Raw genomic sequence first — 22,281 nt, 5'->3', positions numbered from 1 at the left:
AAGAACAATGTACAGGCATCTCGCAACCTGCCCCTTAAGTGGTGCTGCTTCTGTTGTCAATTTCTAGAATTATTGTGAAAGAAATATTGGCAAATGTAACAGCTGCCATCATGAATTGCTGAGCCAATATGATCACATCAACACAAATTTGTGTGTGTACTCATAAGGTTTCACAGTTTGCTGGAATTCTGCTACTAGTATGCCATGTTTGTTGAGTGTGCAAGAAATTTTGGAAGCTCAAGAGGAAGAAATTGTTCAATAACTCACCTTTAACTTTGTTCTGCCAAAATTATTTTAAAATTTGTAATCTCTCAAAGAACTAAAACAAAATAGGAAAAATAAATATGGGAGCTTGGCCTTTTTTTAGTATATATTACTCTTGAAGATGCATCAAGCAAATGTGTACCAGTAATGTTTTAAATAGCTGCATAAATGTCCAGCTTCATAGGCCCAATATTCTTGTAAGTGGCTGGTCTCCAAAGTGTTAAGAAGTCTGCAAACCTCTCGCATGTCTGGGAACCTTTTCCTTTGTTCATACTTTTATTAACAGTCTGCAAGGGAATCTGGAATCTGTCTGTTGACGTTCATCCACAATTTGCAGGGTATCAAGTGAGAAAAGGGCAGAGCTTTCTGAAACTGTGCTGATTCATGGACAGACACTTTTCTGTCTCAAGGAAATTTATGAGAATTCTGCAGCAAACCAATTTTAAAGATATTGGTCTGTAATTTTTTGGGTCCATTTTTATAGAGGAGTCACCTGAGCTTTTTTCCAGTCACTTGAGACTTTGTGCTTGCCAATAGCCTAGCGTACTCTTTGTAAGACTGAATTGGGATTTCATCTGGACCAGGTGACTTATTTGTTTTCAACACTTTCAGTTGCTTCTCTTTGCCAGGGATGCCTATTACTATGTCAGTCTGTGTGATTGTCAAACAACAGTATGATTCTCCTCCATTAACAATTTCTTAAACATGTAATTTAACATTTTGGTTTTCCTTTTGCTATCTTCAATTGTCGCAACAGTGTGTTCAATGGGTAACTGGATAGAAACCTCAGAGCCGCTTAACTATTTTACATAGGACCAACATTTTCTCAGGTTTTCAGCAAGATCTTTTGCTAAGGTATGATGGTATTAGTAGTTATATGATTTGTGCATCAATCTTATAACAGACACACAAATGTCTGCTAACTTTTCCCTGTCATTATTTGTGCACACTCTTCTTGACTGATTTATTAACTTTGGTAAAAATAGTTGCTATGATGACATCATGGTCACAAATCTATGGCCTATGTGAAATCAAGTTAATTCTTGTTATATGTGACCAGATCACTTCACTGTCACATAGAAGTTATCTTGTCACATATAACAGGTCTATGTATCAAGTTAGTTGCTGGATGTTTTAACCGGCCACCTGATTCTGTTATGACAGACAGGGTTTTAGAGTCATTCAAAGATGGTCATTAGCACTGACATATCCAGACCATGCAGTATAAGTTGGAAGTGACTTTAACCTATTGGGTATAGACTGGGATTTCTAGGGACAGCAACAGAGAAAATATTTTTGTCAACTGCAAGGAACGCTCCCCCTCCTATGGCTTCTAATCTGGCTTTTCAATATATATTCCATTAATTGCTAAATATCTGAGAGCTTTCTAGTTCAGGCTTCAGCCTGCTCTAGGTGCTGAGAATAATTTGAGCACAACTGATTTCCTGGAGGGTAGTAAATTCTGAAACTTTGTTATGAAATTTTTGACACTTTACTGATAAAATTTTGACAGGCAAAGTGCCTTTACTCTGAACACAGTCTGATTTCTTTATCTGCAGGTCATCTGGTGAGTGTTAATCAGAGTACCTCAAACTACCGCCTACCATGAAAAAAGTCCGTGTCCACTCCACAAGTTCTCTGCTGCCTGGGTAGCTGCTTCCTTTGTGTAGTGCAGGCTTGACCTATCAAGGGGCATCCCCGTTTGATAACACATTTCAAGAAATCTGCCCCAAGACCATCACAGAGTTGATGAAGCCTTTGGCTGGGCCCCTCAGCTCAGCTCCAAACCAAAGGAACCCTATCGACTATGGAAATGATGCTGCAAATTGTGAGCTCTGCTTGTACCCTGCACGCAAGACCGGCAGCCTTCACCTCTTCTGCCAGCCTCCTTATGAACTGACAATGGCCTCATAAACCAAGCAACAGGCATTTTTGGTGCCAACATGAGCCCCAACTTGCAAACAACTGCACCCTGCACACACAGCAGCTGCAGGAAGGGCCTCCTCTAAATTTCAGATGAGGCCCCCCAGCCAAACATACCGAGTGCCAATTGGCTTTCTTTCTGGTTCTGACGGGCACCAAAACACTCATAAATATTGTAGGTCCAAATAAGTAGCAAATCCAGATACTAGTTGGAAACTAGAAGAGTCATTCAAATGAAAACAAAGCAAATGGAAATAATAAGTACACTAGTTACTGTTTCAGAAGTAATCACATTACTGTTACTACATCTATCCCACTGAGAGACAGGACAGTCAAAACCTTCACGGAAAGGAGTGCATCTCTCCATCTGAAGCAAGCCAACAGCCACAAATGTCTTTCTTCAGGGCTTCAAAAATAAGGAAATCACATGGCAAGAGATCAGGACAGTGTGGAGGATGTGGAAGGGCTTCTCAGAAAAACTTCTGCATTGTAGTTGAAACAAACTTGGTAATATTCGTTTTGTTGCAGGGCAATGCACACCCACAAATCACACAGTGAGAGACTGGGATAGTGTGGAGGTTGTGGAAGGACTTCCCAGGAAATCTTCTGCATTGTAGTTGAAACAACCTTAGCAACAGTCATTCAGATGTCACCACATAATGCTGAGGTCATTCCAATTATGCAGTAGAAGTTTTGATGGGAAGCCCTTCCACATACTCCATATAGGGCCACACTCTCCTTGCAACATCCACATTTTTGAAGCGCTGAAGAAAGACACTCACAGCTGTCAATTAGCTTCAGATGAAGAGATGCATACCTAGGTACAATCTCGGTTTCGTAGGCAACTGTATACATTTTTCTGTGAAGGCATTGACCGTATTGTCTCACAGTGTAATAAATGTATTAACAGTTATATGAGGATTACTCTTGAAATAATAAAGTTTACTTACTTTTTTTCCACCTATCTCATTTTCATTGACTGCCCCTTATACATTGTGGCTCATGGGATTGGTTATATTGAGTGGGATGAAAAATTTCACTTTGCAACTGCCGAGTTGGATATTGGAGTCAAATAGCACTCACTCACTTGGATTATTCTTTCATTGATGTTCCCTTATGTTCACTGTATTTTGTTTCAGTCTAGTGAAAGATTAACAGGACACAGCATTGTCTTGATATGTTAAATCAAATATTTACTGAGATGCCACAGCACTTTAATTTTATCCACAATGACCTGTCATGAACTACCTTTCACACACAGAACAAATGCATGATCCCTCCATCTCTTCCTGTTACTAACATTTATTAGTCATATGTACAGTATTTACAATGTTGTGTGATAAAGCTAAGTTCCCACATCAGATGCCTGCTCTACATTAAGTTAATAGTTCAGTTTAATGTGTGGTTTGTGTGTACAGCAGCTTCAAAATTCTCCACAGGTAAGGAACATGCACTGGGCTCCTCTTTATGGCTATAGGGAAGTGTCATCAAGTACAATGTCTACAACTACTTTAGCCCTCTCCTTACTGAGGTCATCCTTTTGGTATAGGATGCATGTTCTTAGCACTGGGGCATGAGTATCCTTGAAATCTCTCTCTCTTGAGGACTAGGGTACAACAGCCTTCCTCCTGCTACTAGTTTCAGTTCTCCCACACACATGATGAATCCATTTAGGTACAACTGCTATATATTTTCTGGGTGAGTTTTTTTCTGTATATGCTTTTCTGCTTTGTTACAAGATTATAGCCATATGGTAGCTCAGTGCTTAGAGGACAGGCCAAGTGAGAATGTGCAGTAGTTAGCACTAGAGTAGCAGAGAATGTGACATTCCTGGAATCACAAGAATGGGACATTTTGATTCTTGGATAAAAATTACAAAAATGTTATTGAATTTTATTTTATTCTTTTAGTTAGCAATATTGCACATCAGTTCAGATAAAACATCAAGCTTGCAATAATTACCACCATCACCTTCACCAGAAACATCTGACATTCATGGCTACTGCTGATGTCACCTTATATTGCATGTGGATGGCTTCAGATTGATTGACATACCTCATATGGTGCCACTGCAGCATAGCCATGACATCAGTTGCTCCTGATGAAGACAGTGGTGGTAATCATCAAAAGCGTGAGGCTTTACCCAGAAATGATGTAGCATGAAATCCAAGAATATCTTATAGAAGTAAACTTCATTCTAATATTGCACAATAGTGTAGTTATTTTATTTGTTCATCTCAGTAAATATGCTTGAAATTATTGTAAACTACAGTACTTCTTCTTCTTCTTCTTCTTCTTCTTCTTCTTCTTCTGCCATTGCTGATGCTTCTTCTTCTTTCAAAGACTAGGCAGTTCACCACTGTAGCCACAGGAGAAGTTGTTACCAATGTTTCCTTGGTCTTCCGAGGTCTCCTCTACAATTTGGTCTACACAGTAACACTTATTTTGGTATTGTTTCTTGTTGCATTCTGTAAATCTGTCTAGTTTCCTGCAGCCCTTTCTCAGATCTCAGGAATGTCATTTCTGTATCCCGTAATAAATTATACTTTTTACTACAACTTTCTTGTGATTTGAACAAAAAACTTACATCTTACATAAATTATTTATTTGGAGACACACATTAGCATTTGATTTGCTGGTATCTTTCAGTAAAGTCTCTTTTATTTACTTATAACACTCCACATGTGAGATTTTTATTTGTCTACATATTTTTGTATGATGCTTAAGGGGGGTAGGACGTCAAACGGGCCGACTTGGAGCAAGAGAGGCACCACAGGACATTTTAATTTCCACTGTCTATACTTTTACAAGTAAATTCATAAAACTTTGTCAGCATGACCAAGAAGGATTCAGGATTCAGACTCGTAGCAGTGGAAGTTCAAAAACATTACAAAATATTTTTTTTACATGTGAAATTTCATCATTTTTTCACTTACTATTGGCTGCATTTGTTGCTATAGGTACACTTTTCTTCATAAGTAAGAGAGGCTGTTCGATGAATTTTGCACAACATACAAACCATACTTACAGGTGTCTGAAACTCTAGAATCCATTTAATCTATGAAAAAATGAATGAGCTGTTACGTTTTAAACTTTATGTTTAGAAAAAAATCAAATTTTGTAGTTAATTATCTCAATTTTTATCACAGTTTTTAATAGATTTGGAAAATTCTATAGTTTCATGCACCTGTAAGTATGGTTTGTATGCTGTGCAAAATTCATCAAAGAATCCCTCTTACTTGTGAAGAAAAATGTACCTATAGCAACAAATGCAGCCAACAGTAAGTGAAAAAATGACAAAATTTCATATCTAAAAAAAATTTATTTTGTTACGTTTTTGCACTTCCACTGCTTTGAGTGTGAATCCTGAATCCTTCCTGGTCATGCTGACAAAGTTTTATGAATTTATTTGTAAAAGTATAGACAGTAGAAAATAAAATGTCCTGTGGTGCCTCTTCTGCTCCAAGTCGGCCCGTTTGACTTTGAATAATAAATTAGCAGATTTTGAAGAGACTGCTCCATCTTGCTATAAGACCAGGAGGAGGTTGGCTACAGTGCAGATAGTGGAAGCACCACAAACCAACAGAAGCACCAGTGGCAAACAAAAAGAGTGTGACCCAACAAACAATGAGAGAATATTCCACAGCCAGCACATCGCACCAGCAATTCTTGAAAAATTTCCACAAATCTGTTAAGTCTTTCAGTTACAATGTTCTAATCCCAATCTTGGTACCACTACAAAGGATTGGTGGCACTTACCATTTACTACTATATATTGATGATGTTAATCTGTTCAACAAAATTTTAATGTAAAAATCTGTTTTAAGATCACACCCACCAAAGGCACCATTCACAAAATAAATTAATTTAAATACTATAGCAGTATAAATGGAGGCAACATAAGTTAGCTTGTGTTGTACATTTTTACTGTGTGACTAAACAATAAACAATAAACATAAATTTTAAAAATAGACACATATGTTACATTTCACATTTTAATTGGATTACCTCTTGCAGACTAGTATTTGTATTAAAATGTTTGCAGGTTCTAAGAGCAGCTGGAATTGGGATTAAGTATGCCTCAGATGCAGCGGTATTGTTCACCTTCCTTAATAGTCGAAGCTACAGTCACCTTAAAAAAATGTTTGAAGCATATCATAGATTAACTGGGAAGACCATTCAAGAAAAAATACAAAATGAGTTTGTGACAGAATGTTTCCAACATGCCCTAGTGCTATACGGTAATTTAAGTTTTTGGTTTACTTACTTTTAAATGTTTTGTAACAACCATTTCTTTTAAAATGCAATATTAACATATTCAGATACACTGATGGCACAGAGCAATATTTCTTAACCAGTAGATTTCCTTCACAGAATGAGCAGCTGTGTGATAGATCAGCAATGTGTCTCTAATAATTACAGTGACCCATTTCTCTCAATGGGAGACCAGTGAGTTCATACTGTCACTACATAATATTTGACTTTGATGTCTGAGTCACAATCTCACTTCTGTTTGCACCACTTCATCACTGTCAAAGTGAAGTCCTTGAAGATGTTCTTTAACCCTGTGGCAGGTGCGCTTAAGATTGTTGTGTCAGCGGGTGCATGCGGCACTCAGTGCCACCTACATTTAAATACATAAAAAAAGAGTTTTTTTTAATTTTTTGGTGGAATTATTTATTGTTTATAACATCATTCTTAACAGTAACTTTGAATATGATCTGTATACATATATCCAAGGTGCATGGGAAAATTAAAATTATTACATAATATCTGACATGCCTTTCCAGGATATTTCCTAAGCGTAACTTTAATAACAAATTCTAAATAAATTATAACCTCAGATATGATTCGATGGCTTACCATTGTTAAAGCAAGTTTTACAAAAATGTGTAATATGTATAAATACTTTGTAGTAATAATAAAGAATAAGGCAGTCAGTAAATACGTATCAAGAATCACACTCTTTCTTCCTCCGGAGAAGCTCTGAAATCATTACATGTGACAACATTGTGGCAATGTTGCTTACAAATGAATCTTTTGCAGCTATTGCAAGTGACAGTAGTTTTATTATTTTTTTACTACCAAAAAGATGGCACCTCCCACACCTTCTTACAGTCTCATCGTGATTGGCGGGAATTGACTGATGAGGTGAAAGAAATCCTTAAATATCTCGTGGTAGAGTAGAGAGCTGAGCCCTTTCTTTCAAATGGCAGTCCATAAGAGCCAAGGCCAGGTTTGTTAGGTAGGTTCTTCTTCTGGATATTTTCTCTGGATTGTTTGAAAAAAAAAAACAAGACCTGGGAATTTATCCTAACAATATCCAGTTAACGAAAAAAAAAAAAAATACTAAGGGCCATCTTCTTGCGGTCCTTTGTGTAGAGTAGGATGTACACATATAATCCACAGTATTGACTCCACCTTTTGTTGCATTGTAGTCCAAATTTACAACAGACTTGCCTATAGCGGTGTCGATTTCAGCAGTTTCATGCATTGACGACAAGAAAAGCACAGCCTTGTTCCTTTTTGTTTGACACGAAACAAGACAGAAGTCATCTTGAAATTTGAAAAGACAATTTCCAATTGCTCGCGATCTGTTGGGCAAAAATTCCGGAGGAATTTCCTTCTTGTTCTTTTTCAATATTCCAATGAACGTTAGCCCATTTTCTAAAAGATGCTGGGCTACATGGTAATTACTGTAGTAGTTGTCCGTAGTTACATTCCTGTGAGTTCCCTTGATTGGCTCAACCAATCTCTGGCTGGTTAGATGCAACATATGGTCCAGGATTCTGTCTGCCGCAGTATACTTCAAAATAAAAAGTATAAAATGTCTTGCTATCGCACAATGCATACAACTTCAATCCATACTTAGCGGGCTTATTGGGCATGTACTGAACAAAACCACAACGTCCGTGAAATGGGACAAGCATTTTGTCTTTGGTAGTGAACTCCCCTGGACTGTAGTTATTTCTGCAGTTGTTCAGAAATGATGAGTGGAGATTGCGGATGGCAGTAAGTTTATCAGTTGCTAGTCGTTCTTTTCTTGTAGAAGTATCGTGAAACCTGAGTGACCAGAGCAAGAACAGAAAGTGCTTGCAGCTAAATGGTGCCCTTAGAATAATAATTCCTGTTCCATTGATGTCCGCAGTTCTAATACATTTGTGTGTCCTCTTTTTTGTACAGCAATGAGAAACAGTGCTCCTAAAAGAGCCGTTATTTCAGACGCAGAAGTAGTTTCGCAATCTCTAGCCCTTGAGTAATTCACAGGTGATCTCTTGTTATTTATGTACTTGTTTGTGTTGGAAACGATGTAATCAATTATCTCGGGATCAAATAATTTGAGAAAACTTTCAGATTCAGTTTTAGCTTCTCTGCCATTGCATTTCGGGCCAGGTAGGACTTTGATTACATTCTTACGTTTTGGTTTCACTGATAGTGCTAACGGATTATTTATCCACAAAGTTTCTTGGTCCTTACCAATATAAAAATGGCAGTCATCATGTGACATTCCTTTCACTTCATTTCTGTCAACGCATGACTGCTCAGATTCGCTGGAATGATCTGCAGTTTCAATTTTTTCTGCTTCCTCATCGCTGTTGGAGAAATCTGCATAATCTTCTTTGTCAGATGATTGCAGAAGAAGACGCTCAATTTCTTCTGGTGTTAGTCCTTTCCTTTGTGCAGACATGGGAGACAATAAAATAATTCTAATGCCAAAGCAATGTTAATAACTAAATCATCATTCATCCACAGAGTTGTAAAACAAAGCATCTAATCATCAAAACATTCGACAGTGGTACAGCTAAATGTACTTACATTACCGGGCGCGTGCGGTACACAGTGCCGTCTCCGTGCAGTCGTCCACTTCACAGGTGAGTCACAGCTGTTATGGTGGGTATAATGACGACGCAGTAATGCAGTTTGGCATGTGACTAAACAATCGAAGCATATCTAGCACCACTGTTGTGTACTCAGCACGCTGACGTAATTATTGAACAAAAACAAAATTGGCGGTACTGTATGCCGCCACGTGCCCGCCGCAGAGTTAAGTTTTGGAAACAGATGAAAACTGGATGGTGCCAAGTCAGGACTGTATGGAGGATGATCAGTGACAGAGAACCCAAGACATCAGAGTGCTGCAGATGTCACATCACTCATGTGTGGTCTGGCATTGTTATGCTGAAGGAGAGGGTGCTCTGTGTGTGGATGAGCTCTTCTAATTCAAAATATGATTACTACATGCTGTTTCTCATACACCAACAATTGCATAGCACAAAATTACCAAATATGCAGCAACCACTCACAAAATCATGTTTTATTTATTCACTTTTGCAAATCGATTTCAACTGATTAACAGCCATAATCATTAAACATTAAGTTTATGTTTGACCTCTGCTTAAGACAGTATTACTACTCGGGGCACATATTGGTTGAAAGGACCAATGATGGCTGTTAATCAGTTGAAATCGATTTGCAAAAGTGAATAAATAAAACATGACTTTGCAACTGGTTGCTGAATATTTGGTAATTTTATGGTTTACGGTCGCTCCACGACTTGGGAACCACATGGAGCCCACAATTCATAAATTGCATAGCACATCGCCATGTGCCTCAAGCAGTAGAAGGCTGCAAATATGTAGACATGAAGAAGAAAACTGTAGAATGTTAATAACTTTTGTTTTTTTTAAAAAAGCTTTAAGATTTTTGCATTAAAAATTCAGAGGCATTACTTTTCAATGCGACACATACATCTTTCATCAGCCAACATAGAACTTCAAAACATTCTGGGTCTCTCTCCTAAGAGTTTGTACAAGCATTTTCTCTTGTACTTCCTCTGATATTTTAAATTTCTTTCTTGCAATGTGTAATTGGAGTCAGCCCAAACAAATACTGCCCATCACATATTTCATGGAATGCCCAGTGTCAACAGAAAATGTCCATTTGTTTCCCATTACAAACAAAATGATTTTTAAAGTAAAATGTTACATGACCATTTAATAGATCAGTCCCGAATTAGTCTAGTGTGATATTAGGTTCAGAGATATGTACTAACAGAGGGACCGTAAAATACAAGAAACCTCTGTTCACCATGTCTTCATTGCCCGACTTCCCCGTCTCATGTGCCGCCCTGCATGTTTTACTGTCTCTCTTAAAATGTATCACAGAAGTTATTATTATTATTATTCTTTACTTTCTCAGACGTTAAGTCTGGTTAAAAATGGAAAGTGACGCGGACCTTGATCAGGCGTCACTTCCTTTTAACTGTATGGTATGTGTTATATTGCATTTAGGAACTTTCGGGTAATTGAACATGTATCAATAATTACTGATTTCTGTAGTTGTATATATACGTTTGGATGTAGCTCTATTGCATTGATGTACTGGTAGATATTGTGTGGTATGACTCCTATAGTTGATACTATAATTGGTATGATGTCAACTTTATCCTGATGCCACATGTCTTTGACTTCCTCAGCCAGTTGGATGTATTTTTCAATTTTTTCTCCTGTTTTCTTTTGTATATTTGTTGTATTGGGTACGGATATTTCGATTAGTTGTGTTAATTTCTTCTTTTTATTGGTGAGTATGATGTCAGGTTTGTTATGTGGCGTTGTTTTATCTGTTATAATGGTTCTGTTCCAGTATAATTTGTATTCATCATTCTCCAGTACATTTTGTGGTGCATACTTGTATGTAGGAACGTGTTGTTTTATAAGTTTATGTTGTAAGGCAAGCTGTTGATGTATTATTTTTGTGGCATTGTCATGTCTTCTGGGGTATTCTGTATTTGCTAGTATTGTACATCCGCTTGTGATGTGATCTACTGTTTCTATTTGTTGTTTACAAAGTCTGCATTTATCTGTTGTGGTATTGGGATCTTTAATAATATGCTTGCTGTAATACCTGGTGTTTATTGTTTGATCCTGTATTGCAATCATGAATCCTTCGGTCTCACTGTATATATTGCCTTTTCTTAGCCATGTGTTGGATGCGTCTTGATCGATGTGTGGCTGTGTTAGATGATACGGGTGCTTGCCATGAAGTGTTTTCTTTTTCCAATTTACTTTCTTCGTATCTGTTGATGTTATGTGATCTAAAGGGTTGTAGAAGTGGTTATGAAATTGCAGTGGTGTAGCCGATGTATTTACATGAGTAATTGCTTTGTGTATTTTGCTAGTTTCTGCACGTTCTAGAAAGAATTTTCTTAAATTGTCTACCTGTCCATAATGTAGGTTTTTTATGTCGATGAATCCCCTTCCTCCTTCCTTTCTGCTTAATGTGAATCTTTCTGTTGCTGAATGTATGTGATGTATTCTATATTTGTGGCATTGTGAACGTGTAAGTGTATTTAGTGCTTCTAGGTCTGTGTTACTCCATTTCACTACTCCAAATGAGTAAGTCAATATTGGTATAGCATAAGTATTTATAGCTTTTGTCTTGTTTCTTGCTGTCAATTCTGTTTTCAGTATTTTTGTTAGTCTTTGTCTATATTTTTCTTTTAGTTCTTCCCTAATATTTGTATTATCTATTCCTATTTTTTGTCTGTATCCTAGGTATTTATAGGCATCTGTCTTTTCCATCGCTTCTATGCAGTCGCTGTGGTTATCAAGTATGTAATCTTCTTGTTTAGTGTGTTTTCCCTTGACTATGCTATTTTTCTTACATTTGTCTGTTCCAAAAGCCATATTTATATCACTGCTGAATACTTCTGTTATCTTTAATAATTGGTTGAGTTGTTGATTGGTTGCTGCCAGTAGTTTTAGATCATCCATGTATAGCAAATGTGTGATTTTGTGTGGGTATGTTCCAGTAATATTATATCCATAATTTGAATTATTTAGCATGTTGGATAGTGGGTTCAGAGCAAGACAGAACCAGAAAGGACTTAATGAGTCTCCTTGGTATATTCCACGCTTAATCTGTATTGGCTGTGATGTGATATTATCTGAATTTGTTTGGATATTAAGTGTGGTTTTCCAGTTTTTCATTACTATGTTTAGATACTGTACCAATTTAGGATCTACTTTGTATATTTCCAATATCTGTAGTAACAATGAGTGGGGTACACTATCAAAAGCTTTTTGGTAATCAATGTATGCGTAGTGTAGAGACCTTTGTTTAGTTTTAGCTTGATATGTCACCTCTGCATCTATTATCAGTTGCTCTTTACATCCTCGCGCTCCTTTGCAGCAGCCTTTTTGTTCTTCATTTATAATTTTGTTCTGTGTTGTATGTGTCATTAATTTCTGTGTAATGACTGAAGTTAATATTTTGTAGATTGTTGGTAGGCATGTTATGGGGCGATATTTAGCTGGGTTTGCTGTGTCTGCTTGATCTTTAGGTTTCAGATAAGTTATTCCATGTGTAAGTGTATCAGGGAATATGTATGGGTCTGCAATGTATCTGTTAAATAATTTAGTTAGATGTGAATGTGTTGAGGTGAACTTCTTTAACCAGAAATTTGCTATTTTATCATTTCCAGGGGCTTTCCAATTGTGCGTAGAATTAATTGCTCGGGTGACTTCATGTTGCAAAATTATCACTTCAGGCATTTGTGGTATCATCTTGTATGTATCTGTTTCTGCTTGTATCCACCGTGCATGCCTGTTATGTTGTACGGGGTTTGACCATATGTTGCTCCAGAAGTGTTCCATGTCTCTTATGTTTGGTGGATTGTCTATTTTTATGTGTGTGTTATCTATTGTTTGGTAAAATTTCTTTTGGTTTGTGTTGAATGTTTGGTTTTGTTTCCTTCTATTTTCACTTTTTTTGTATCTTCTAAGTCGTTTCGCCAAAGCTTGTAATTTTTGCTTCTTTTCATCTAATTGCTCTATTGCTTCTTGTTGTGAGATTTTACCTAACCTTTTTCATTTTTTGTCTGATATTTCATTTCTTATAAATTGTGTTAGCTGTCCGATGTCTTTTCTCAGTTTTTCTATTCTGATCTGTAGCCTGTGTTGCCATGCTGGTTTTGTGGGTTTCTTCTGTGTGTTGGTTGGTTCTGATCTCTGTCTAGTGTGTATATTTAGTGTAGTGAGTGCTCCTACATAAACCAGTAGTTGTAACTCTTCCATAGTTGTGTATTCATTTATTTTGTTGTGTATGATTGTGTTGATAGTTTTTATTGTTGTTTCGACTTGTGGGCTATTTGGTGGTCTATGCAAGAATGGTCTAATGTCTGTATTTGTGTCTTTGTATTCTATATATGTCAACTGAAATTTTTCTTCTATATCTAACATGTGTGTCACTTCATGTTCTATTTGTGCTTGTGCTGGTGGCTGTCTTAAGATTTCATTTTCTTCTGATTGTTTAATTGATGCGTGTTGTTCTTTGTTTGTTTGCTCTGGGATGTTTGAGTCCATTACTGTATTTTCTTCTTCTTCTAATAGCACATTATTTTGTTCCAGTATTTGTTGTACTTGTTGTTTGATGTTTTCTAATTCTGACTGGGGTATCCTGTTATTTTTTATTACTACACGAATCTGATCAGCTAGACGTTGTTCTGTTAAAAATTTTAATTCTGGGTATCTGGTAATAAATGTTGTGTATACTTGTGATCTGTATCCAGTTGTGTTGGTTCCTAGGTTTGTTGGTTGGTAATAACAGAACATGAGGTGTCGATTAACTTCATCTGACCATCTCATCCTCTGTCTGTATTATTATTATTATTATTATTATTATTATTATTATTCGATAATGCTACAGTCCTTGGTGAGCCTTGGCTTCTTTAACGATCTTCCTCCACATTTCTCAGTTGTTTGCTGCTCTTTTCTACCCTCGGACTCCATACTGGTGAGATCCGCTATTACGTTATCAATCCATCTTTTTCTAGGTCTCCCTTTTTGCCTAACTGTATGGATCACACCTTTCATTTTCTTTGGAATTCTATCCTCTGCAATTCTCTCCACATGTCCTAGCCATCCTATTCGCTGTGATTTCACAAATTTTACAATGTCCCTACATTGTATTAACACTTGTAATTTGGCACTGCAGTGTATTCTCCAGCCTTCTTCATTCTTTATTGGGCCATAGATTTTGAACAGTATTTTCTGCTCAAAGTTTCTTAGTGTATTTTTATCATGTTCTGTCAACGCCCCACACCTCTGACCCAAATGTGATGACTGGGTGGACTGGGGAGTTATATATTAGCAGTTTTGTTTTTCTTGTAACAAAGCTATTTCTGAAAAGTTGCATATTTTCAAAGTAAGCTTTGTTTCCTGCTTGTATTCTTTCCCTTAAAGACTTTCCAATACTGTTATCATTTGTTATTAGGACTCCCAAGTAGTTAAAAGAGTACACTCCTTTGAAGCATTTTCCATTGATGTTTAGGTCTTTGGGGTTCTTCTGGCATCAGATTGTGACATTACCATATATTTTGTTTCATTTTCATTTACTATGAGGCCAATTTTTAAGGCTTCTGTTTCCATTGCCTGGTATGTTTCTTGCAGTGTACTGATATTTCTTCCTACTACAGCAATGGCATCAGCTTATACACATATGTAGCTAGTTTTCATAAACATGGAGCATCTTTTGCTGATTTTATTTACTACACTATGCAGGGCTATATTGAATAGAAAAGTGGAAAGACTATCACTTTTCTTCATGCCGTTATTAAAGTCAAAGCTTTCACTTGTTCTGCTAAGGACCTTTACTTCTCCTCTTGTCTCTGTCATTATCATTCTGATTAATCTTATTAGTTCAGCACATATACCAACTTCTTCCAGTACTCTGTAGAGTTCTTGCTGGTTTATGCTGTCAGTGTCTTGTTTGAAGTCAATGAATAGGAAATGCAGATCTATATCGCACTCATAGAACTTTTCCATCAACTGTCTTATCACAAAATTTAATCAGTTGTTCCTCTATCTCGTCGATAGCCAAGCTGATATTTGCCTAGTATGTTTTCTGCCCACTTCTGTATCCTTTTGTTTAATATACTTGGGAAGGTATTATAATCTGTGCTTAGGAGTGTTATACCTCAATGGCTTTCTCATGCTGTTCTGCCACCCTTTTTATAAAAGGGGGTTATTATTCCAGTTTTCCAATTACACGGCATAGTTTCTGTTTCCCACACAGCTGATATTAATCCTTTATAACAGCTTCACCACTTGTTTTTATTAATTCAGGGATTATGCTGTCTTCCCCATGGGCTCGATTGTTTTTTGACTTGTGCACAGCCTGGGAGTCCTCTTGTAGTATCGGCTTTCTTGCCTCATTGGCATCATTGTCTACTTCCAGCTCCACTCTTCCCTCCTGTGCAGCTGTCTCTTCATCTTCCAGGCTGGTGTTTAGTGTACCTTTGAAATACTCTGCCCATCTTCCCACTATCTGTTCTTCCTCCCTTATCATTTTCCCATCTTTACTGAACATGTCATTATTTTTGGCTGAAATCTGTTCTTTAACTTGCCTGCAGTAAGATAAAACTTTCTTATTTCACCCTGTCCCTTTAACTGTTCTAGTTCTTGAAATTTATTCTTAGTCCATTCTCTTCTCATTCTCTTGCCCAGTCTGTTAGCTCTTCTTAATTCCCTATATTGTTCCACATTATTTCTGTGTTTTCTCTCTGTAGCACTTTTGTTCGTTCCCTGTTCTTTTCCTCTACTGCTGACCTGCAATCTTCATCAAACCATTCCTGAATTCTTCTGTTCTTTCTTATGACTATTATTTCTTCTGCAGCATGTTTAATGGCTTTTTCAATCCTGCTTCACCTTTTGTCTACTCCTACTGCAGTCTCTTCATTTCTCAACTTCCTACTTAGTGTATTCGGTATTTTTTTCACTCCATCAGGGATTTTCAGTTTGTCGGTATTCCATTTCATCGCCTTTCCTGTTCTGTTGCCATTCCTTAGTGACAGTGTCTCTCTCAAGACTGATTTTATCACAAAGTGGTCTGAGTCACAGATTGATCCTCTGAAGCTCCATACATCCATATCTGACATGGAGTGGCGTGCAATCACTACAATATGATCAATTTGATTGACTACTCCATTGACTGCAGACTTCCAAGTACCCAGATGGATTCTTTTGTGTGGGAAGAAGGTACTTTTAATAAGCTTATTATTTCTTGCTGCGAATTAGCATAGTAAGTCTCCATTCTTGTTGTTTTCCTCATGTAGGAGTGTCGTCGTAACTGCCGTCTGCTTCACGTCTGCTGTGCAGCGAGCTACCTTAATTTAAGTATTAACTGTAGTTTTCTTACTTGTCACTTCTTCTTCCATGTGTTTTTGTTTTTAGGAAACTTTAATTGTCAAGTGCTAGTAATAGTGTTCCATAGACTTCGTGTTTGTTTTGAATACAGTCAGAGAGAGTCCCTTTAGTCAGCCATAGTGCCAGTAGTGCTAGTGTTTGTTTTTAATACATCCAGAGACAGGTAGTGCTATTTTCATTGTTTTCTACAAGGAGTGGCTAACAACCACAGTTTAGTCAACAATCAGCCACCTTTAGTGAATTAGCAGTCTAGTTAAAAGTTGATTAACTCTCTACAGTAAATTGATTTCTTAGGATGGATAGGATGTGTGACTGCTGTGTACGGACGCAGGAGGAGCTGGCCACTGTTCTCGAACAGCTGAACATGTTGATGGGCGCGGTCAGCCGTCTTCAGGCTGCTGCCTCGGAGTGTAGCAGCAGTGGGGAGTCTGGTGCGTCGCATGGTACACCCCAGATGTTACATGCTTCACCCACTGTCCCTGCTATCGACGGGCTTTTGTTAAAGTTTCGAGAACATACCTTCACTGAAGAGTCCAGCAGTATATTGCTCCCTCCTACGTATATTTCGCGAAGAGACCATGAGGATAAAATCAGAGAGATTAGAGCCCACACAGAAGCATACCGACAATCCTTCTTTCCACGAATAATACGAGACTGGAATAGAAGGGAGAACCGATAGAGGTACTCAGGGTACCCTCCACCACACACCATCAGGTGGCTTGCAGAGTATGGATGTAGATGTAGAGTAGTGAATATTTTCCAAAAACTCCATCTGGATGTTCATTTGTCCCTATTTTTGTATTAAAATTTCCTATTACTAGCATCAGGTCATGCATATAGGTATTGCCCGGCATACTTTTTCCAAGTCTTCATAGACCTATTCTTTAATTATATCCTTTTTTTCCTTTGTTGGTCCATGTGCATTCACTATTGATACAATCCTAAATTTCCCTCTTAATCTGAATCTGCACATTCTTTCATTTATGGGTTCAAATTCTAATAGGCTTTTCCTAACATCCAAAGTTATTATAAACCTTGTTCCAAGTTGGTCTGATCTTTCTTCTGGTCCAATATATACCAATGAGTACTTGGTTTATCTATCTGCCCATTTCCTTGCCATCTTATTTCCTGTAGCCCTACATCATCATATTGAAATTTTAAAATTTCATTGGCTATTTCTTTCATTTTCCCAGGCTGAAGCATTGTCACATACCATGATGCTACTGTCAGACCCTTTATTCGTTTTCTTTGCCAGGATTGTGATACATGTCTTCCATTCAGTTTCTGAGGCCTCTGTTGAATTTCCGTAATATACTTTCTATGGGGTTATTAGTCCCATGCCCAACCCCCAACCTAGAGGACCAGGATTTGTATTAGGTTTACTCCTCTAGGGAAGTTGGCTTCACTACACCTCTAGCGCCCTCCTTGCTCTATGTTGTGGGATACACTTCATCTTGCTCCTCACTCGAGACCAATCTAGCTCGGGTCACCCTGCCAATAGCTACACTATGGCCAGCACAGCTTTTGACTTCAGCAAAGTATGCAAACCCTCTGCATGGCACTGAAGGTGCCGACTATAAGGTGGTGTCCCCTGGGAGGGCAGCAGTGAATATTGCTATGTGATCAAAAGTATCCGGACATCCCCAAAAACATACGTTTTTCATATTAGGTGCATTGTGCTGCCACCTACTGCCAGGTACTCCATATAAGCGACCTCAGTAGTCATTAGACATCATAAGAGAGCAGAAAGGGGCACTCTGCAGAACTCACGGACTTCAAACGTGGTCAGGTGATTGGGTGTCACTTGTATCATACGTCTTTATGCATTATTTCCACACTCCTAACCATCCCTATGTCCACCGTTTCCAATGTGATAGTGAAGTGGAAATGTTAAGCAACAAAAGCCTACAGGCCGCTTTAAGCAAAAGCCTACAGGCCGCTTTAAGCAAAAGCCTACAGGCCGCTTTAAGCAAAAAAGCCTACAGGTTGCTTTAAGCAAAAGCCTACAGGCCGACCTCGTCTGTTGACTGACAGAGACTGCTGACAGTTGAAGAGGGTCGTAATGTGTAATAGGCAGACATCTATCCAGACCATCACACAGGAATTCCAAACTGCATCAGGATCCACTGCAAGTACTATGATAGTTAGGCGGGAGATGAGAAAACTTGGATTTCGTGGTCGAGCGGCTGCTCATAAGCCACACATCATGCTGGTAAACTCCAAATGATGCCTCGCTTGGTGTAAGGAGCGTAAACACTGGACAATTGAACAGTGGAAAAATGTTGTGGGGAGTGACGAATCATTGTACATAATGTGGTGATCCGATGGCAGGGTGTGGGTATGGCGAATGCCCAGTGAACGTCACTTGCCATCGTGTGTAGTGCCAACAGTAAAATTCGGCTGGTGTGGTGTGTGTGGTGTGTGTGGTGTGTGGTGTGTGGTGTGGTCATGTTTTTCATGGAGGGGGCTTGCACCCCTCATTGTTTCGCATGGCACTATCACAGCGCAGGCTTACATTGCTTCTCACTGTTGAAGAGCAATTCAGGGGTGGCGATTGCATCTTTCAACATGATCAAGCACCTGTTCATAATGCACGGCCTGTGGCGGAGTGGTTGCACGACAATAACATCCCTGTAATGGACTGGTCTGCAAAGAGTCCTGACCTGAATCTTATATAACACCTTTAGGATGTTTTTGAACGCCGACTTCATGCCAGGCCTCACCAACCAACATCAATACCTCTCCTCAGTGCAGCACTCTGTGAAGAATGGGCTGCCATTCCCCAAGAAACCTTCCAGCACCTGATTGAATGTATGCCTGCAAAAGTGGAAGCTGTCATCAAGGGTAAGAGTGGATCAACATTATATTGAATTCCAGCATTACCGATGCAGGACGCAATGAGCTTTTAAGTCATTTTCAGCCAGGTGCCCGGCTTCTTTCTTCAGAAACATTTCTTGTCATTATTTATGTTAGCCCTCTTGACACCAACATTTCATATATAAACAGTCTTTCTCTCCGAGTACTTCCTGTCCAAACATACCTCAAAAGTGCCATTATAATCTATTTCGTTACCATATTTGACAAGTTAGGTAGTAAGTTAGTTCCAATTACCAGATATCACTTTTACAATAAGCACTATGATGTGGAATATCAGCAGAACTCATGAAGATGTTCATTTCCATGAGTAAATCATTGAAGAGTTTTATACCTGTGCAATTATTCACTCCTTTCAGTACCAAAGTTACAGTCACTACAGGACAATATAGATCATTTTCCCTTCCCATATTATATTTGTGAATATTATCTGTATTACCTTCAAACAACAATGGATTGTTCAGAACAAATTTCATCAGTCAATAAACATACAGTGAGGCAATGATTAATATCTCAAATTGCTTCAGTACATGCCTACAAGATGTACATGAATGAAGCTACTTTCTTTTGTGCAATGAACCCTTTTTGCCTAAGTGAGAAGTTAAAGGAAGGACAATTACAGTGCAACAGCCCATCAAAAGTGAGGTCATTAGAGCCGGGGCACAAGCTAGCATCAGCAAGGATGAAGAATGAAATTGGCTGTGCCATTTTATAGGAACCATCCCAACATATGCCTAAAGCAATTTAAGGAAGTCGCAGAAAACCTAAATATGGATGGTTAGACAGCAATATGAACTGCCGTCTTCCCAAATGTTAGCCCAGTGTTCTGATCACTAAGTTAGGAGTTACCCCAGAACATTACCCATGCGACATCAGTGGTTGAGATGGTGCAAAATATGTTGACTTGGTTAATTTTTCTCCCCAAAGTTAGAATTTTTTCTTATGACAAAAGTAGCTGAAACTGAACATTTCACCAAGTCTTCTATATGGTTTTCCCAATTTGAGGTGTCATCAATATACCAACTCACAAACCTGAATTTACTTTTTTTTCCTCTTTCTTGCTCAACCTCTACCCCCCCCCTCCCCCCTCTTTTTTTAAGAGTATTTTTGCCTCCCAGTAGCATTGCACACCTTTTAGGTTGTCTACTGTGGATTGACACCACCTGAACCTGCACTGAAAGGAGCTAAGTAGATGTCTAGTCTTATGTCTATACCAGCTGACTTAACTATTCACTCCAGTGACTTTCCCACACTGTTTATTACAGCGAAGGGGAAAGGTATCAAAACCGTCTTCCTCCAAGAGTTGGGAACTTTTCCTGTTTGCTTTACTGAATTAAAGCATCCTAGGGGGAGTTCTTTTGACTTTATTTTCAAGTGTCACAGCATGCTGTAAAGTATTCTATTGCAATCAGGTGAAGTATCATAATTCTCAGACAGTGCCAAATCCAGTTCCCACATGGAAAACGAGCACTTACATGACTCAGAGTTGTTGGATCAGAAGTCCATTCCATTTTCACACAGTAGCAGAAAAATCCTGTAACCTGACTGGCGATGGCAGTTGTCAAAAGGAAATGTTTTGCCATCATCTGGGTGATGTCCCCAGAAGTTGTCTACAGACTTGAGCAACATTGTTATATGTGACCTTGACTTAATTTACCAGAAATTCTCCTGATGATTTTCCATATTTATCTAGAGCAAATGGAGCAGTTGATAGATTCCAAGAACATTTGCCATGACATTTTCCTGCTCTGCTTTATTATTAACACTTTCGCTGCGGCATCGCTGCAGGCACGCAACTCTCCAGTGCGGCCCGGCAATGTGCGAGTGTGGGCCGGTAACGCTCTGAAACGGCACGTACTGTCACGAAACAGATTCGAAAGCTGTGCTTCCACGCTATCATCACTCTGCAATTCTTCTGTAGTCTCTAAATGATACTCTCCATGGTATGCCTCATCCTCACTACACAGAACATCACTGTCATCTAGTACACTAAGTAACTGTTCCTCTGTCAATTTAACACTTTTCCTGCTCCTTTTCACATTGGAAGGTCCAGGTGTCTGTTCATTGGTCTCCATTATGAACAATACATGTTCGATAACTGACCACACAAAGGTGTACACGCTTTTATGCTAGCTTAGATACTGCAACTAGACTGTGTAATCCGACAGTGAGCACAGACGCTTATAAGCGTCAGCCGCACTGGCTCGTGGCTTCTTGTGACACTTATAAGCGTCAGCTGCAGTGAAAGTGTTAACAAGCATTAAACCTTGCTATCCAAAAGGTGGCAAAGTTTTTTCTGCTATTGGTGAGTATTGAAACTGTTGCAGAGGCACATGCTGGACCCAAATGGCCAAAATGCACTCATCATTCCACCAAGCACACACTGTGTTCTAAGGTGACCTGAGAACTTTGTGATGGATAAGTCAGTGGTGAGGTGGATCATACTTGTGGTGGTGGTGGTGATTTATTATTAGCACTTCCTCTGATATTGACAGATATCTCAAGTGGAACAGCCACACAAAGTATCTCTGGGGTTTGGGTGTTAACACCGTTCTACAGACCACCAAACTCACTGGGAGTTACTGAATTGCATGTAGGCTTCATAGATTTCCCATGAGTAGATAGAGAAACTTTCCTGGGTAAGCCTCATACCAAAGGCGTACAGCAGGTTCAGAAGAGGTTTCATTTAAACACCCACTTACCCCATTGGCATGTCGCACACCTTGAGGTCGAGTTGTTATAATACTGGTTTGTGCCATTCTCACAATATGTGTGGTTAAGAGTTTGAGTGCCATGCCTGTAATATTACGTTTTCTTCAATGTTGGAAAGAATGCCTTGCATGTAATATTAGAGGCACATCATCTTACTTATGACTGTCACACCCATAATGTTATGGACATGCAGCCCTCACTTAAGATGTTGTGCCAGTAATATTTCAGGCATAAAATTTTTTCCAACATTGAAGACAATGTAATATTAAAGGCATGGCACTCAAAGTGTTAAGCAGAGATCCCT

The 22,281-nt window shown here is 38.5% G+C and overlaps 1 protein-coding gene across 1 annotated transcript in view; it reads left to right on the top strand.

Moving 5' to 3' along the window:
• LOC126248358 (annexin-B12-like) overlaps positions 1 to 22,281 on the top strand; it is a 177,202-nt gene that overhangs the window by 131,541 nt on the left and 23,380 nt on the right. Inside the window, exon 6 of the mRNA XM_049949275.1 lies at positions 6,233 to 6,428. Coding sequence (XP_049805232.1) covers positions 6,233 to 6,428 — 196 coding nt within the window. The remainder of the gene's footprint in view (positions 1 to 6,232; positions 6,429 to 22,281) is intronic.

Source organism: Schistocerca nitens, chromosome 3, assembly GCF_023898315.1.
Source record: "Schistocerca nitens isolate TAMUIC-IGC-003100 chromosome 3, iqSchNite1.1, whole genome shotgun sequence".
In the NCBI taxonomy this organism is placed as follows: domain Eukaryota; kingdom Metazoa; phylum Arthropoda; class Insecta; order Orthoptera; family Acrididae; genus Schistocerca; species Schistocerca nitens.
Note: the sequence above shows the minus strand (reverse complement) of the source record. Positions and strands in the feature narration are given on the sequence as shown.